General features: G+C 40.0%; 4 protein-coding genes across 4 annotated transcripts; 1 reads left to right on the top strand and 3 right to left on the bottom strand.

Annotated features, from left to right (window-relative positions):
* Nucleotides 1–2,123: 2,123 nt before the first annotated feature.
* LOC123477476 lies at nt 2,124–2,850 on the top strand. The gene has a single exon (XM_045180837.1). The coding sequence runs from the start codon at nt 2,170–2,172 to the stop codon at nt 2,848–2,850; it is 681 nt and encodes a 226-aa protein (XP_045036772.1). The 5' UTR covers nt 2,124–2,169.
* Nucleotides 2,851–7,066: 4,216 nt separating this feature from the next.
* Nucleotides 7,067–9,139, bottom strand: LOC123466379 (putative GPI-anchored protein pfl2). The gene is made up of 2 exons (XM_045180838.1): nt 8,455–9,139; nt 7,067–7,422 (listed from the first exon to the last, which is right to left on the bottom strand). The coding sequence occupies exons 1-2, from the start codon at nt 9,137–9,139 to the stop codon at nt 7,067–7,069; spliced, it is 1,041 nt and encodes a 346-aa protein (XP_045036773.1).
* Nucleotides 9,140–9,215: 76 nt separating this feature from the next.
* On the bottom strand, nt 9,216–10,169 carry LOC116928651 (MFS-type transporter clz9-like). The gene is made up of 4 exons (XM_045180813.1): nt 9,911–10,169; nt 9,665–9,834; nt 9,463–9,595; nt 9,216–9,392 (listed from the first exon to the last, which is right to left on the bottom strand). The coding sequence occupies exons 1-4, from the start codon at nt 9,950–9,952 to the stop codon at nt 9,267–9,269; spliced, it is 471 nt and encodes a 156-aa protein (XP_045036748.1). The 5' UTR covers nt 9,953–10,169; the 3' UTR covers nt 9,216–9,266.
* An 82-nt stretch (nt 10,170–10,251) lies between these two features.
* On the bottom strand, nt 10,252–11,412 carry LOC116928652. Its single transcript, XM_045180814.1, has 5 exons — nt 11,313–11,412; nt 10,982–11,082; nt 10,836–10,922; nt 10,692–10,778; nt 10,252–10,634 (listed from the first exon to the last, which is right to left on the bottom strand). Exons 1-5 carry the CDS (start codon nt 11,392–11,394, stop codon nt 10,539–10,541), a joined length of 453 nt encoding a protein of 150 aa, XP_045036749.1. The 5' UTR covers nt 11,395–11,412; the 3' UTR covers nt 10,252–10,538.
* Nucleotides 11,413–14,965: the final 3,553 nt, after the last annotated feature.

Genomic DNA, 14,965 nt, shown 5'->3' on the forward strand with positions numbered 1-14,965 from the left:
ATACCTGGAACCGACGCCAAGGTGCGAGCGGTTGTTTTACGACTACGTTCGGGTAAGGAAACCACCAGGAGCATCCAGACTGTCTATCCATTAGAAGTTCAAGCCGATATCGACACGCCCGTCGATGATACCGAAATCGGCACAGTGGAGAAGACTACGTCTACGAGAAAGAAGAATCCGCTCCGTAAGAAGAATTTGGAATCGCGCGAGGACGCTGGCGATTCCGGCGGGGAGGATGTTGCGGATTGTCAAAGCCCACAAGAAGAAAGAGTATCCAAATTTGGAAGGCCCGTCAGACGGCCTATTGTTTTTGACTTATAATTTATGTTATAATTGTAAGCTTTGTGTAGGCCGCCAGGGGCGCTGCCAAGCAGAGCCTTCTTGGTGGCCGATATCGGCAATAGCCGTTGTTAGAATTTTTCCCTGTGTAAAAGCAGACGCCATTTCTTGTGTCAAAAAGTCAGGTTCAAATAAACTAGTGGTAGAACCTGCCTAAGTTAAATTTACAAAGGTATTGAATCGCAGGTATTAGAGTTGTTAATTAGATTTAATACTTTTCACTATTTACAGGAAACAATATGATATGATAAAAATATTTTCATGATCATGATTCAACAGTCATCCTGACACACCGAGCGAAAATGTGACAGTGGCCGATGATTTTTTTCCAGGTAGCACATCTGGGTTTGTTATGAAACAATGTTTCTGTGAAACGAAGACCCCCCCCAAAAAAAAAAAATTCCTTGTTGATTCTTACAGAATAGTGGCTTCAGTTGGCTTAGGAATTGCTTTGTACAATGCCTCCTCTTCCCATGCCAGACGAATTTCTGATAGATGAAGAGGAGACTCACTTGAAAAGTGAACTCGAAAATAATGCAGTTCCATCGTCCGTTGATAATTCAAACGGATTAGTCATACGCGTTGAACACGAACGCGAAACTGCGGAATTTGATTCGCCGGGTAACATTGAAGAAGAGGTAAATTTGTAATCTAAGGAGAAGGAAATGTTTTCTTTAACGAATTTTATCTTTGAAGGTTGACTCGTTGACCCTGTTTATTTCTGTTTCCGATGTCCGGATCTATGCACACGTAATTTTTCGAATTCATCAGCACATTGAATGCGTCATTCGGGAGTGCAATGCATGGAAAAACCCGGAGGATCGTATTCCGTTAAAGTGGGACCTTCACGTTTGCAATAAAAAAATGTTGCGGGCTAAAAAGATTATGAAAAGGGTGGCTGAACTGCGGAAGCAGGCACGTCAAGAAATGGTTCTATTAATTCGTCGATTCGGACGTCTAAACATTCCTCGTCTTGTAACAGACGAATTTAACAAATTATTACGTTCTTGCGACAGGGCCGATAATTTCATGAACTATGCAGTTGAAGCAGCTTCCAGACTGCATGTAATGTAAATGATATTATGGTATGATGTGATTTTGTACGGTTTAATATTCTGTTATGAAAAGGTGTCTTGTGTGCCAAAGTTTACGTACTTCATTGCTTGTGTTGCTTTGAATAAAATGTCTACTCAGATTCAATTTTCATTATTGTGCATTAGATAAATTAATTCGCCAACGCCTTATCGCAATAAAACATCAGATATTGAGTAGTTTCAAACTAAAAAGATTTCGTGTACTCTGATGTTTGATTGTGAGTTCGCTAAGAATTTCATGCGTTTTTTCACAACAGTGCGAAAAAATTACCAAGTGGTTTGCGAAGGAGAAGAAAACATTTAAGATATTCTGGAGAATTCTCGTATTATTTTTTTTTTACATTTCATAGAACCCGATTAGTCAGTGTTCGTAGAATCTAACCAGCTGCTTTTTAGGGGACGGTTTCTTTGTAAAAATTACGTGTTTTGGAGTACGCTAGGTTGTTTTTTTAAATGACTAATTTCATTAGTTTTTCGCCGTTGATCGCTCAACATGTCTCAGATTTCGACTTCGAGTCAACAATCCGTAAACCTTAGGGGAAATGTAGCTCAAAGCCGTCGCTTAAAGTGTCAATTTGATTTCATTGGAAATCTTGAAGCGGCCTTAGCTTATCTAAAAGGATTGAATTCCGTAAAATTTATTGCGCGTAGTGCGAAAGTGATTTATTTCGAAACAGACAAAAAGAAAACTTTGCACTCTTTTTCAAGAGGATGCCCGTCGTTGAGTGCCGTGTATATGTGTGCGCAATCCCGTATTTTAAATAACGATATTATTGAAAAAATCGGTGTACCCATGCGTGTTTTTAAACACGTTGAAAGACGAAGCCAAGGCGAAGAACTACTGGATGTGTATAGAAAAGTTCGTGCTGACAGAACACTGCCTGATTTTACCGGAAACGTGAATTTTATGGTGAACCGGGAGAAATACGAAGCAGTTATGGCGCATGCCATTTTAGAAAATGCAAAAGAAAACTACAATCTGGTGCTTCGACCGTGGCAGTCAAATGTTGTTCAAATTGCTGGACAACAGTGTAACCGCAATGTCCTATGGGTGTGGGATTACGACGGTAACTCAGGAAAAACCGAACTGGCCTGGTTTTTCATGATGAAAATGAGATACCAACTTTTAACGCCAGGCCGCAATCATGATCTCTGTGGCCTTATCAACCCTTTTGCAAAAGGATACGTGTTTGATTGCGCATGGAACTCTTTCAGTTCGAGTGGCATCAAAAGAGTTAATGCAATATACGAGATTCTGGAGGATTTAAAAAACAATTTTCTCGTTAGCGGAAAATACAAAAGGTGTGAGAAAGTGACCCTCAACAACACAGTCATCGTTTTCGCCAACCAGCTACCTAATTTGGATCGACTCAGCCTTGATCGATGGTTTTTTTTTTCACACAAAACTTGGGTATAAGGAAATTCGTCTTATATTTTTATATAGTAGTTTTCCTAAATAATATTCCTATCCAAATACTGTAAACTGTTGCACCTTATTACTTTTTTTGTAACAGACCGGTTGGTGTGAACTGCATTGGTCACGCGGATGATTATTACGCATGCACGATAGATAAAGAAAACGAAATATCTTCTATTAAAACATGCCATCAAAATCCACTTCCGAAAAAGGATAGCGATGCGTCTCAAGAATACCTAGATAATTACAATGTCCCCAGAAATTTAAGATTCATTGCTGTAAATCGCTTAGCCTTCCCAAATGCAACAAGTCATTCGGGAATGATTTTGCGACTATTTCGCCAACAAAGATTTGAAGAGCTGCTTCAATTTCTTGATGAAAATAGTTGTCTCCAAAACAGCATTACAACAGTTGAGAAGCTCCGAATTGACTAGTGTTATCATGTTGTTTGAAATAAATATGTTGTTAACCGACAATAAATCTATATTTAAAAACAATTGTAGTTATTTATTTTTGTAATATGGTTGAAAATGAAATTCATTATGAAACTTTAGTGTTTTATTAAATGAAATGATAAAAAGACTAGTTATTTTTATTTAAACACAAGGTAACATATCATCCGATTCATCCGCTAGAGTAGCAGCAAAAGAAATATTTCGAAGTGCTAAGTTGCTATTAACTTGCTACGCCGGAGGGCATGCTACAGCTATAAATTTGACATATACGGTGTTTCCCATCTAGCGTCGAAAATGTAAAACTTTGAAATTTTCGAAAGCGTACGAGATGTTTACGGACGATTCTGAAAAGTACGATATGACCCGACCCCATATTTTTTTAAATCAAAATTTAAATTTCGGTCGTGAAAGTCGGGTTCTGATTGGTTGGTGGCAGGTTGGTGGATTTAGGAACCCTCCCGTGCCACGGATTTTCGTTTTTGGGTGAAATTTTATTACAGTTGGATTTTCCATGTATAACTGTATGGAATAGGGTATTTTTTGTGATGAAAGGTTGGTTTGTTAATTTTTAATTTGTGTTGGTTTAGAAACGACGAGGGCGGCTGTCGTTTGTCATTTGTTTTTTATGCTGTCATGGAGAGAAGCGGAAAACGTCAGGTTTTTCGACGGTTCAGCCCACGCAGCCCCAGATAAATCTCGAAGGCCGACACCCAGTGGCGTTATTCATTTTTTGTAATGAATTTAAAAATAAACCATCGGGCAAATAGATAATTACTCCTTTATTTTTTAAATTTTTCGTATTAAATGCTAGACTTAAAATAAAAATACGTTCAAGGGAAAAATTTGAACACGGTTAAGTTCTCCTCTTTTGGAAACAAAGAAATTTTGACAATAGAGCAGTAAAACATCCTGCGTTGCGCGTTTTCCACAAATGCGAAAATCTCATTTGTGTCCAAGTTGGTCTGCTGCGGCTGCAGCGTCTTATGGAGAAACCATCTTCTTCACGTTAAAAATTAAGTTTTTATAACTATAATTTAGATTTCCCCCTTTTCTTCCTAGCAGTGGGTACCCTATTCATCTTTTCATTTCCCAATATTTTTTTCTAGCTCCAGTTCTATCTACTTTATTTTTATTTTATTTTTGTTTGTAAGTTGCTCGTCTCTTTTAGCCGAAGAATTTCGTTCGCTGCCAGAAATTCGTCTGCTACAAGGGGACGAACAACAAACCATTCACAAACAATAGCTAAATAAAAATAAACCTGATAGAACTAGGGCTAGAAAAAAATTGGGAAATGAAAAATTGAATAGGGTCCCCTGTCCTAGGAAGAAAAGGGGGAAAATCTTAATTATATTTATGAAAACTTATTTTTTAACATGAACAAGTTGGTTTCTCCATAAGACGCTGCAGCCGCAGCAGACCAACTTGGACACAAATGAGATTTTCGCATTTGTGGAGAACGTGCAACGTAGGATGTTTTACTGCTCTATTAATAATGAAACTTAGTGATTGGTCCCAATTAGTTCTAATCGAGTTAACCGCCCCGCACCATAAAGTGCATTCGGGGTTGAATTGAGGTGCCACTTTTCAACCGGGGTGTTGCGGGGGAAAAATTTTAGGTTAACCCGTTGCCCCGACGCAATTTAAAAAAAATGTCGTTCTTTCGGTTTCAGAGTAAAAATTGGGGCAGGCGGGTAGAACGAGCTATTATCGGGGTTGTTATCGAATCGATCGGGTGAAACAGTCAATCCATAATGTTTTTTGCATTGATGAATCGATTGATTGCAATCCAATTGATTACAAACCCCAATTGATTACACACCCCAATTGAAGCCATGCCTCGATGGCCCGAAATTAGAAACCCGATTTGCAAAAAAACGCCTCGATTGGCTCGAGGCCGATCCTTAAATGAAACAATTGGTTGGAAATCTTCTTGGCTGTTGGAGGAGGTCCGTAGACTATAATTTTCGTACAGTATTCTGCACAAAAATCCATACAGCAATTTTAATTTGAACACCAATTTGTTGATGTTGGAATGAATGTTTTAAAGATTTTCTTTAAGAGCTATGCTGGGCAGGTTGTAGAGCCCCGAAAAAAATTTTTGGTAATAGTCTAAGTATCTTATTTGTTTAAAAAAATCAATAACATTAAAATTGATGTTCGGGTTTTTGTGCAGGATACTGTAAAACCATTTCAGTTCCAAGGTGACTAGCTTACGGACATCCCTGGAACTACCCATTGAGTACATAGATATCTAACGGATGTTCGGCCATGATTCGGACATCCGATGGCAGAAATGTGCTATATGGAGGAATTAAGGAACAACTAGCGGATCTCCTAACGGAGTCACTTGGTGGTCCAGCTTTCCAGGACTTGAGAAGGAAGATTGGAGTTTACTCTATTCCGATTTAAGAGGAGATGTTGAATTTAGTTAACAATCCTAAATTATGTAAATCTGGCAACTCCGGCCCCCCTTCTTCTCTTCGTCGAATCAAGGTCTTTGTTCTCAGGTTCTTCCTTTGTCTTCTCAGTCTACTTGAAAACTCTACCCCGTAAAGTTGTATTTCTCTTGTGTGGCATTCTGCAAATACAAAGGCAAAAGATATAGTTAAGATAGACTCAGCTAATATTCAACAGATTGTACCTTAGAAAAGAAAAAACTCACTGCTTGGTTGCACCCGTTGTCGAAACTGGACGATGCATTAGAACTAGCACCAGAACTAGAGTCAGAACTAGAGCTACTTGGGCTAAACCAACTTGAAGTAGACATTGTGGCTGCTGTTGCGCACGTTCACGTGCAATGGGAACGTGACAGCAGAGATGAGGGATGGAGGGTGAATAAATGAAGATGAAAAATGACTAAGGGAAAACGGAACGGCTTTATTTCTTCATTGAAAAGAGAGGGGGAACAATGAGAGAGAGAGCTGGGTAATACTATTTTACTTCGTTACTTGACTGATACTGAGGGGGGGGGGGGCAAGGGCTTACTTAAAACGTAAACATAAATAGAAGGCCCTTGCCACCTACAATCCTGCCCGTGAGGGCAGCATCGTAGGTGAGAGCGGGCCCACCTGTCCACAGGTACAAACAAACAAAAAAACTGGAAAAAACAACCAAAACAAATGCAACTTCGGGCATATAGAGAAAAACAACGTAAAAAAAACAACTTAGAATGAATACATCAAGTACAATTTGAGAAACCCTACCCCCGAGCAACCAACAAGTTTTCCAGCATTCCAAGTGAGGATCTACGTCGACCTCAGTTGTCCTTAGGCAGAAGCTTCTTGTAGGAGCTTCGAGAGCCGCAGAGGAGTTGATGATGGTCTGCCGACTTGCACAAGTTGTAGACCCGAGGATATGGACAATCGGACAGCGTAGTGTGCCCGGCAACTGATACGGGTAAAAACACCGAAAGCACCGATGTTGAGAGAAGAGCAGTTCTAGTCGACCCTGGTTGGTGAGAGTCATAAACTCTTCACATTCAGCAATTTTCAGGGTGCAACGATAAGAACCCGGCTCTCCAAGTGCTCAGGCAGGAAACACCGGATGTTTGGGGTGTGACGGGGCACCACATACTTCGGGGCGTCGGGAATTGGAGCCGTTAAGGGCGCGTTTTCGTTTACCTCTTTTTCCCGGATCTTTTGTAACAGGTCTCCAACAAATCCGCTCAGCAACGCTTCCCTTTCAGCCCGGTAATAGGCTTGCATGTTGATGACGTCCTCTGCTCCTTTGGCGATCTCTTCGTTGAGTCATAGGACCACGCGCTAATGGGCGTAAATCACGTCCACGACTTCTTTTCTGGCTTGCACCAGCTGAAATTGGTTTTCCTTCAGATTCTTCAGACACTCTTCTTCCTTTTCACGGGATTCTTTCAGCTTGCTCTTGACGGATGAGGCAGATTCAGCTGGATTTTGAGCCATGGTGCACGTCGATGGTGAGAGGCCACTTCTACGTAAAGCCAGCACAAGAGTAAACGTTTGATGCTCTGCCACATCTGGGATGGCAAGATAGCTGGACACTTCCATTCTCAGCAATCCGATATCTTCCAGCGGAGGGTTGCGCTTGCGCATCTTGCTCATTAGTATAGGGGAGACCGGACCCATATTGGACACTGTACCACCTTGTACAGTGTCCGAAAAAATAGTAAAATAAGTTTTAAAAATCTCATTTTTATATTTTATGTTAGTTTTTATGCATTCTTCATGTGTTTAAATTTTCATGCATTTATGTCTATTATTTTATGATTTATTATACAAAATAAAAAACACGCTCAAAATTTACAAATTTTTCCGTTCAATTTATTGAGTTAACTCTTTCATTTAGTATTGGAAAATGAAACTACGTGCATGTATGTGGTAGGTAGCCATTCCTATACACGCTGTAAAAAAGAAAAATTTATATGTGATGTACTGTGATAGTTATCACGTTTTTACCGGTATAGGGTGTTTTGGGGGAATATTGGACGATTAACTTGGGTGAAATCGGACAGCAAAGGGCGTGGAATGGGAGGAGCCTATTTAACGCGCGAAATTTAAAATTCCAGTTGACTAACAGATACGTAGCGCGCTCATTTTTACGATAGATAGCCAATAACTTTTAATTTGTATGTTTCTAGGTGCGTTTTCATAACAATAAATTAAGATTAAGATTTTGTTGAATTAACGATGCATTTTATTTCTGGTTGAACTGGTTTAAGACACCTTAACTGGAACATTTCTCCGTTTGACATTTGATTTAAATTTAAAATTTACGCACAACACAACACATAAAAAACAATGAGATTGGATCTTCTAGGTTTCTCTTGTGACTGAACGACAACGTTAAGTTGTACTTTAAATGAACATCACCGGACAAAACAGTGATTTAGAATTACAATTGTGCATAAACTAAGTTGACTTAAAATGAAAATTCACTAACCAAACACAATAAATTGAAAAGAACATCGAGCTATAGGTTAGTAATTGCTCTTTTTTTAACAATACGACCAGTACGTGTTATTTGAGTAACAGTTTTTTCTTGAGTATTGTAGTTTTCGTCATCTTCTTCGTTGACATTGATCGTTTCTTCTTCGTTTTCATTTCTTTTTGATTTTCTTGCCTTTTTCTCAATGTTATTTCTGTCTGCTGGCTTGAAAATGTTCTTCGGTGCTAACTTTTTTCGCTCTCGTTCTTTCTTTTTATGTCTTTCTCTTCTTTTCGTCTATTGTCTTCGTCAATTTTCATCTTCTCTGGCGTATCGGTTAGAATCCTTGTGCTACCAGCACGATTGTTGGCCCTGGGTCGTTTGGCCAATGGGATGTTTTGGTTAACTTGAGTCAACGGTCTGATTTCCTCCAATGAAACAGCAACAACGGATTCCAATGGAGAACAAAACGGAGGAGAACTAGCGTGATTCAATGAAGAAGCAGGAGCAGAACTTAAATGATTCAATGATGACACCGGAGCAGAACTTGAAGGATCCAATGATGAAGCCGGAGCAGAACTTAAAGGATTCAATGATGACGTCAGAGCAGAACTTGACGGATCCAATGATGAAGCAGGAGCAGAACTTAAAGGATTCAATGATGACGCCAGAGCAGAACTTAAAGGATTCAATGATGACGCCGGAGCAGAACTTGAAGGATCCAATGATGAAGCCGGAGCAGAACTTAAAGGATTCAATGATGACGCCAGAGCAGAACTTGAAGGATCCAATGATGAAGCCGGATCAGAAATTAAAGGATTCAATGATGACGCCGGAGCAGAACTTGAAGGATCCAATGATAACGCCGGAGCAGAACTTAAAGGATCCAATGAAGAATCCAGATCTGAAGTAGTGGAAGCGTTTGAAGAAGTCATAGCACAATCAACCGGAACTAAATCATTAACAAAGAGAATGAAAGTGACAACATAAAATAGCAGACGATAAAATCTGGCTTACATGGTCTGTCGGTCACAAATGAGGGAGCAAACCTGGAAGGGTTTATCATGAACCGATTAAAAGGAAAAATTCCTGTTGATTGGAATCCAGCAATGATATTTTTTGGAGTAATAGCTTCTTGGTATGGCCCATTCGACAGTTCTGCAATTTCCTTAATAGAAATCCGTTGACCTGGATTGCGATTTAACCAATCATTTTGGCTTTTCCCGCATGCCCGTTTGAATGGGCCAAACACACTTACATCCAAGGGCTGCAAAGCATGAGAGCAGTGGGGAGGGAATGTCAGCAAAATTATTCCATTGTCTTTCGCGAAGGAGACTGCCTGATAGTCAAGGTGACTCGAGTGATTATCTAACAAAAGCAATACAGGATTGCTTTTTGAACATTTCACAAATGATTGGAAATGTTGTAGGGATTTAAAAAAACTGAACCCAGTCATCCACCCGGATTCATGGGCAAGTCCTATGCATCCAGAAGGCCCTTTTTCAAACATTACTGGCAGTAATTTTTTTCTTGGGAAGATGAATACTGGGGGCACAGAACCACCAGCCGCATTTACAAATGCCAGCATGGTAACATTTGTGCCTCTTTCAGCAGATACGGTTTGCTGAACCTAATCAAGAATGTGTAATAGAAATTAGTTTAATACAAAGACAATGAAGATTTAAAATGTTAGGGGCATAACCTACTTGTTTAGTTCCTTTTGCTGCTATCACGTTTGGTGGTTGCATTACAGTTGGGTTGTTGGTCTCGTCGCAATTAAACACTTGATAGGCTTTGAATTTGTGTTTTACAACTAAGCTCTCATACTTGTCATAAAAATTGTCCACAACAGGCTTATTAAACCCAGCTGCCCGTGCTTGACTCGTTGCTTCCGGTTTTCTTATTGATAAACTCTGATTGCGTTTTAGGAAGCCACTTAGCCAATCTTCTGATGCTTGTCCATTTTTATGCCATGCCAGTGGAATTCGCGTTCCATTAGCAATAGCAAATGATAAAGCAATAACTCTTGTTTCCTTTGGTGATAGTCCGTGATTAATAAGAGTGCACTTTTTCAAGTATTCTGCTAACTGAGATTCCATTTCAGAAGAAAATATTTGCGAAGGATGAGTTTTACGTTTGATTTGAGCAGGAGGAAACAGCCCACTTGAGGAGAATCGTTTGGTATAAAATGCAACTGTAGATGGTTTTAGGTTGAATTTCTCCGCTGATTTCCTTATTGAAGATTTTCCACTCAAAACATCGGAAATCGCTCCGTGTAATGATTCTTCAATTGGCTTTTCTCTCTTTGCAATATAATTCCTCGGCATGGTTTTGTTAGACAGGACTGACTTGTTTGAAGTAAGGAAACTGCAATGTTGGAAAAGTATCGTTGAAAGTGTGAAGGCTTCTTGCTTTGACTTGCTGGTAGGCCTAGTAAGGAAACAATAATGTTGGAAAGGTATCGTTGAAATTCTGAAGGTTTCTTACTTTGACTTGCTGGTAGGAAGGCAACTGGAATATTGGAAAAGTATCGTTGAAAGTGTGAAGGCTTCTTGCTTTGACTTGCTGGTAGGCCTAGTAAGGAAACAATAATGTTGGAAAAGTATCGTTGAAATTCTGAAGGTTTCTTACTTTGACTTGCTGGTAGGAAGGCAACTGGAATATTGGAAAAGTATCGTTGAAAGTTTGAAGACTTATTGCTTTGACTTGCTGGTAGGCCTAGTATAAGAAAACATTAATGTTGGAAAAGTATCGTTGAAAGTCTGAAGGCTTCTTACTTTGACTTGCTGGTAGGAAGGAAACTGCAGTTTTGAACATAGTTTATCGCTGAAAGTATGATTGCTGCAACTGGGCTGAATGTGAGGCAACAGCAGTAGGCCTACAACAAATTTACAATAACAGTATAATTATATTAAAAGTTTAAAATTATGCAATAATTAACAAATGTTACAAATGTTACATTTCAATTACGAGAAGAGTCATTAACTTGTGCCATATCTATGCCTAGGCCTACATCAAACGATTTAGTGACTGGACATCGACAAAATTCTGCTGTTTCATTATTAAAGAATAAGCCACAACTATCGTCAAGCCAAAAAATTACATTACCAGTAGTTTCTTCCAACGTTATGAAGCACACTTCATTCACAAAATGCTCTCCTCGAAAACTAGCAGCCATTAGCCTATTCATACATCACGACAAAGCAATGGCTACCTGCCAATTATAAAGAATCGATTGATATCCAATCGATTTTAAGTTCCGCCCCCCTCCATGTTCACTTATCATTATTTTCTATTATAAGATTTTTATTTTATTTTATAGGAAATCACTTTAAAAAATTATACATTTAATTAGTTGTGGAATTACCTATATTCCAGATTTTTTTGGTTGAAATTATTTAATCCCATCCCTTTATTTAGACCCTGTCTAAAGTGGTACAGGTCGCTGTACAATATCACCCCGGGTAGGTCAAAAAACGACCGAAAATTCAAATCTCTATAACTTTTTTTACATTCAAGTTATGAAGTTGAAAAAAATTCAGGAGGTGCGCGGAGGGGTAAAATTTAGTTAAGTAAAGAAAAATGTATTTTTTTTTCAAAAGGATGGGAGAAAAGATACGAAAACCGGAACGGTCCAATATGGGTTCGGTCTCCCCTAGATAGCTGAGAGGCTGGCCTTTTCGAACCAGATTGATGTTGGGATGCCGGGGTTGATGATGGAGTCTCACTAGTGGGGGGTACCTCGGAGACAGCTGAAGCTCGGCCGATGGATTTCTCGAATGTATCTACCCCGCGGATGAAATCCTCCTCAAACTTGAAACCGAACGTAGCCTTCCAGCGAGGGTCCAATGTTGACGCCAATTTGAACAGCGTGTTTTCTTCAAATGTAGCGAAACGTTCTTGAGAGCTTCGAGCATCTTCTTCACAGCAATTTAGATGGAATGCTGCTCTTGCGGGTCATCATCTTCTTCGCCATCTTCACAATGATGGTGCTCTATCCCAGTAGGAAGTTCGTCCATATCGTCGAAGTCCGCGTCCATCTCTCCCCTGATGTAGCAGGCCAGCTTCATGCATCGGCAGAACGCTGGACAGCTCTGAAGTGTGGTCCCTTTGCATCAGCTCAGAGTTTTCTTGGAACGTTTTCAGGAATTCTAGTAGCTGCTGAAGAAGTTTTCGTTCTGAGTAGGTGATTTTCAGGTCGGACTTGTGGTAGTCAAGCAGCTCGTTGATGAACCGAAAGTTCTCGAGAATGTACTGTATCTGTATACACTTGCTATTCAATCTAGTCTTGCAGTCCGTCTTGAGCGTGGTAATCTTTTGGGGATAACTGGAATCAGCTTCAGCGTAGCAATGGTCTTGAAGACTATGATCGCTTTCTTCCACGTTTTCGGGTGTGATAACCAACAGGGCCTTGAGCTCATTTTGTTTCTTTGTCACCTCCGCTGCTTTGTACCAAAAGAATGTAAGAATATCTGCAAGTTTTGAGAAGATGGTTACGATTTCTGGAATCTGGGAGAGGGTGTCAACCGTGATGGCCGAATCGATTTTGTGCGGTACGCATGGTGATCGAGGATACTACAAAATGTGACCAGAACACTTCATGTTGGCGCCTTCGTCTGTCAAGTACGTCGGCTTGGCCGAGGCGAGGCAAAACTCTTGCAAAGTCTTGTTGATTGCATCGGCAATGTTCTTGCCAGTATGACGGTATTCAAGGTGCCTGTTGGACAGAACAAACCGGACGAATTTCCAGTCTAACGTGATGAATGAGACGATGACTGAAAAGTAGCCCAGTCTACGATGGTCATCGGTCCACATATCCGATCCAAGAGAGAGGTGGATGGAATCTAGTAGCTTTTCAATGACGACCTTCTTTACGTTGTATCGATCCGATCCAAGAGAAAGGTGGATGGAATCTTGTAGCTTTTCAATGACGACCTTCTTTACGTTGTAGTAGTGGTCGACAAGGTACGTCCTTATCAAAGTCGTGCGATCTGGTATGATGTAGCGAGGCTCAAGAACGTGGAGTAGCCAACGAATGGCACAGCCCTCCACAAACGCAGCTGCACGGAGACCCAAATAGATGACTCCGACTAAGGCTGCAGTGTTCGCCTTTACTCGTTCGATGGGACACGGCATCATCTTCTTCCCAAATCGGCCTTCAGCGATGTAGTCCCGGATGGATGAGTTTGAAACACTCGATTCCGGAGAGAAGTCACGGACATCAATGATGTTTCCATGCTGCCGCCTTAAATGGGTGATGTGCGTAGTTGTTGTCCCGTGGTAGGCGAAAACATTTTGAGGCCGACCGTTAGGGAGTCGCTCAGTCGGGCATAGATTGCAAAGAATCTGATTATCGTGACCTTCAACCATCGTCATATTTTTCATAATGGCCGACCTGGAAATCTTGCCAAATGGGGTGACACTCCTTCTTGCTTGATCCTCTTCTTGCTCGTCTCCATTGTCCCTCCTCTCTGGTGGGGGTACAGATTGGCCCTTTCTTTTCCATTGTTTCGACTGCTTCTCAAACCTCTTTTGGCAGAAAGTAAACTCGAACGTCATCCTCGGAGGTTTGATCTTCCGCGAGCCGAGGATGAAGCAGGACCGATAGCAGAAATGTCATCGTGATTGAAGGTAGGAGCGGGTGTGTTAGCCAATGAATTTTAAGAGCCAGAGAGACTTGAGCTGTGAGAAGGAGAGTTGGGACTGTTCAAATCCAAAATGCTGTCATCAGAAAAATTTCCGGAATTGCGACAAGCCATTTGCGATTTTGGGCTTGTCATCTGTATTAAAGGGAATTGAATCAATAAATAAGTATTAATCGATGAAAAACTGCCAGATAATCAACGTACCAGGTGAGATAATGAATCATGAGGAGTAAATCATAAGACCAATAAGTTCAGGCTATGTTGTTGCCTTCATACAGTACCCTCCCAAAATAATCAACACTTCCCCGTTTTTCGCCCTTTATAACATGGGCTCTTATGGAGAAAAGTCTCCTTAGTTTTTATTTTTTTACTCATTTCCCCTTAGAGTTAAATTTTAAAAAAAAATTCAGCTTACTCATTGATGAGTTTGCTTTAGAATGATGTGTGGCGCAATAATATAACGGTAATCCCCTGAACGGTTTTTATGCGTTCAGGTGTTGATAATTTTTCCCTTTTCCCCGGTTTGCGCCGCCATTAATTTAGTACTGGTTATCCCAAAAAAACCCTTTTTTTATTTTATTCATAGCTGCTTAACGGAGAATCACACTAACTTCTAGTTTGATTCGTCGTAATCAGCGTAAGTTAAATTTTTTATTCTTATAATTAAATATTTTTTTTTGTTACATTAACCCCATTCTAAAAATACTTAAATAGGGGCAAAATTTTTTTTCAGATAAACATGGAGGTTATGTATGGGTAACTCGGGTAGAGATAACCTTTGTTCCCACTAGAGGCGCATGTTACAGCGCTCTTTATATTTGTATTCCCTCCCATAATTATATTTTCCTTGAATGCCATATTCAAGGCAGTGACGTTTGCTGGGCTATTTGCTATAGCTGTTTTGTTTTGGTTTTTTGAATTTAAAACAGCTTGTTTTATACAAACAACAGCCGTGTACCACAAGTTACCCATACATAACCTCCATGTTTATCTGAAAAAAAATGTTGCCCCTATTTAAGTATTTTTAGAATGGGGTTAATGTAACAAAAAAAAATATTTAATTATAAGAATAAAAAATTTAACTTACGCTGATTACGACGAATCAAACTAGAAGTT

This window comes from Daphnia magna, unplaced genomic scaffold (genome assembly GCF_020631705.1).
Source record: "Daphnia magna isolate NIES unplaced genomic scaffold, ASM2063170v1.1 Dm_contigs066, whole genome shotgun sequence".
Lineage (NCBI taxonomy): Eukaryota > Metazoa > Arthropoda > Branchiopoda > Diplostraca > Daphniidae > Daphnia > Daphnia magna.

Excerpts from the sequence above, each read along its gene's own strand:
- LOC123477476 (XM_045180837.1), top strand. The coding sequence starts at position 2,170 with ATGTGTGCGCAATCCCGTATTTTAAATAACGATATTATTGAAAAAATC.
- LOC123466379 (XM_045180838.1), bottom strand. The coding sequence starts at position 9,139 with ATGACTTCTTCAAACGCTTCCACTACTTCAGATCTGGATTCTTCATTG. Across the intron at positions 7,423-8,454 it reads AAAGAACGAGAGCGAAAAAA|GTGGTACAGTGTCCAATATG; the intron begins GTTAGCACCGAA and ends ACACTGTACAAG.
- LOC116928651 (XM_045180813.1), bottom strand. The coding sequence starts at position 9,952 with ATGCAACCACCAAACGTGATAGCAGCAAAAGGAACTAAACAA. Across the intron at positions 9,596-9,664 it reads GGACTTGCCCATGAATCCGG|CAATCCTGTATTGCTTTTGT; the intron begins GTGGATGACTGG and ends ATGTTCAAAAAG. Across the intron at positions 9,393-9,462 it reads ATGCTTTGCAGCCCTTGGAT|GTCAACGGATTTCTATTAAG; the intron begins GTAAGTGTGTTT and ends ATCGCAATCCAG.
- LOC116928652 (XM_045180814.1), bottom strand. The coding sequence starts at position 11,394 with ATGAATAGGCTAATGGCTGCTAGTTTTCGAGGAGAGCATTTTGTGAAT. Across the intron at positions 11,083-11,312 it reads AACGTTGGAAGAAACTACTG|GCCTACTGCTGTTGCCTCAC; the intron begins GTAATGTAATTT and ends AATTTGTTGTAG. Across the intron at positions 10,779-10,835 it reads CTTCCTACCAGCAAGTCAAA|GCCTACCAGCAAGTCAAAGC; the intron begins GTAAGAAACCTT and ends TTTCCTTACTAG.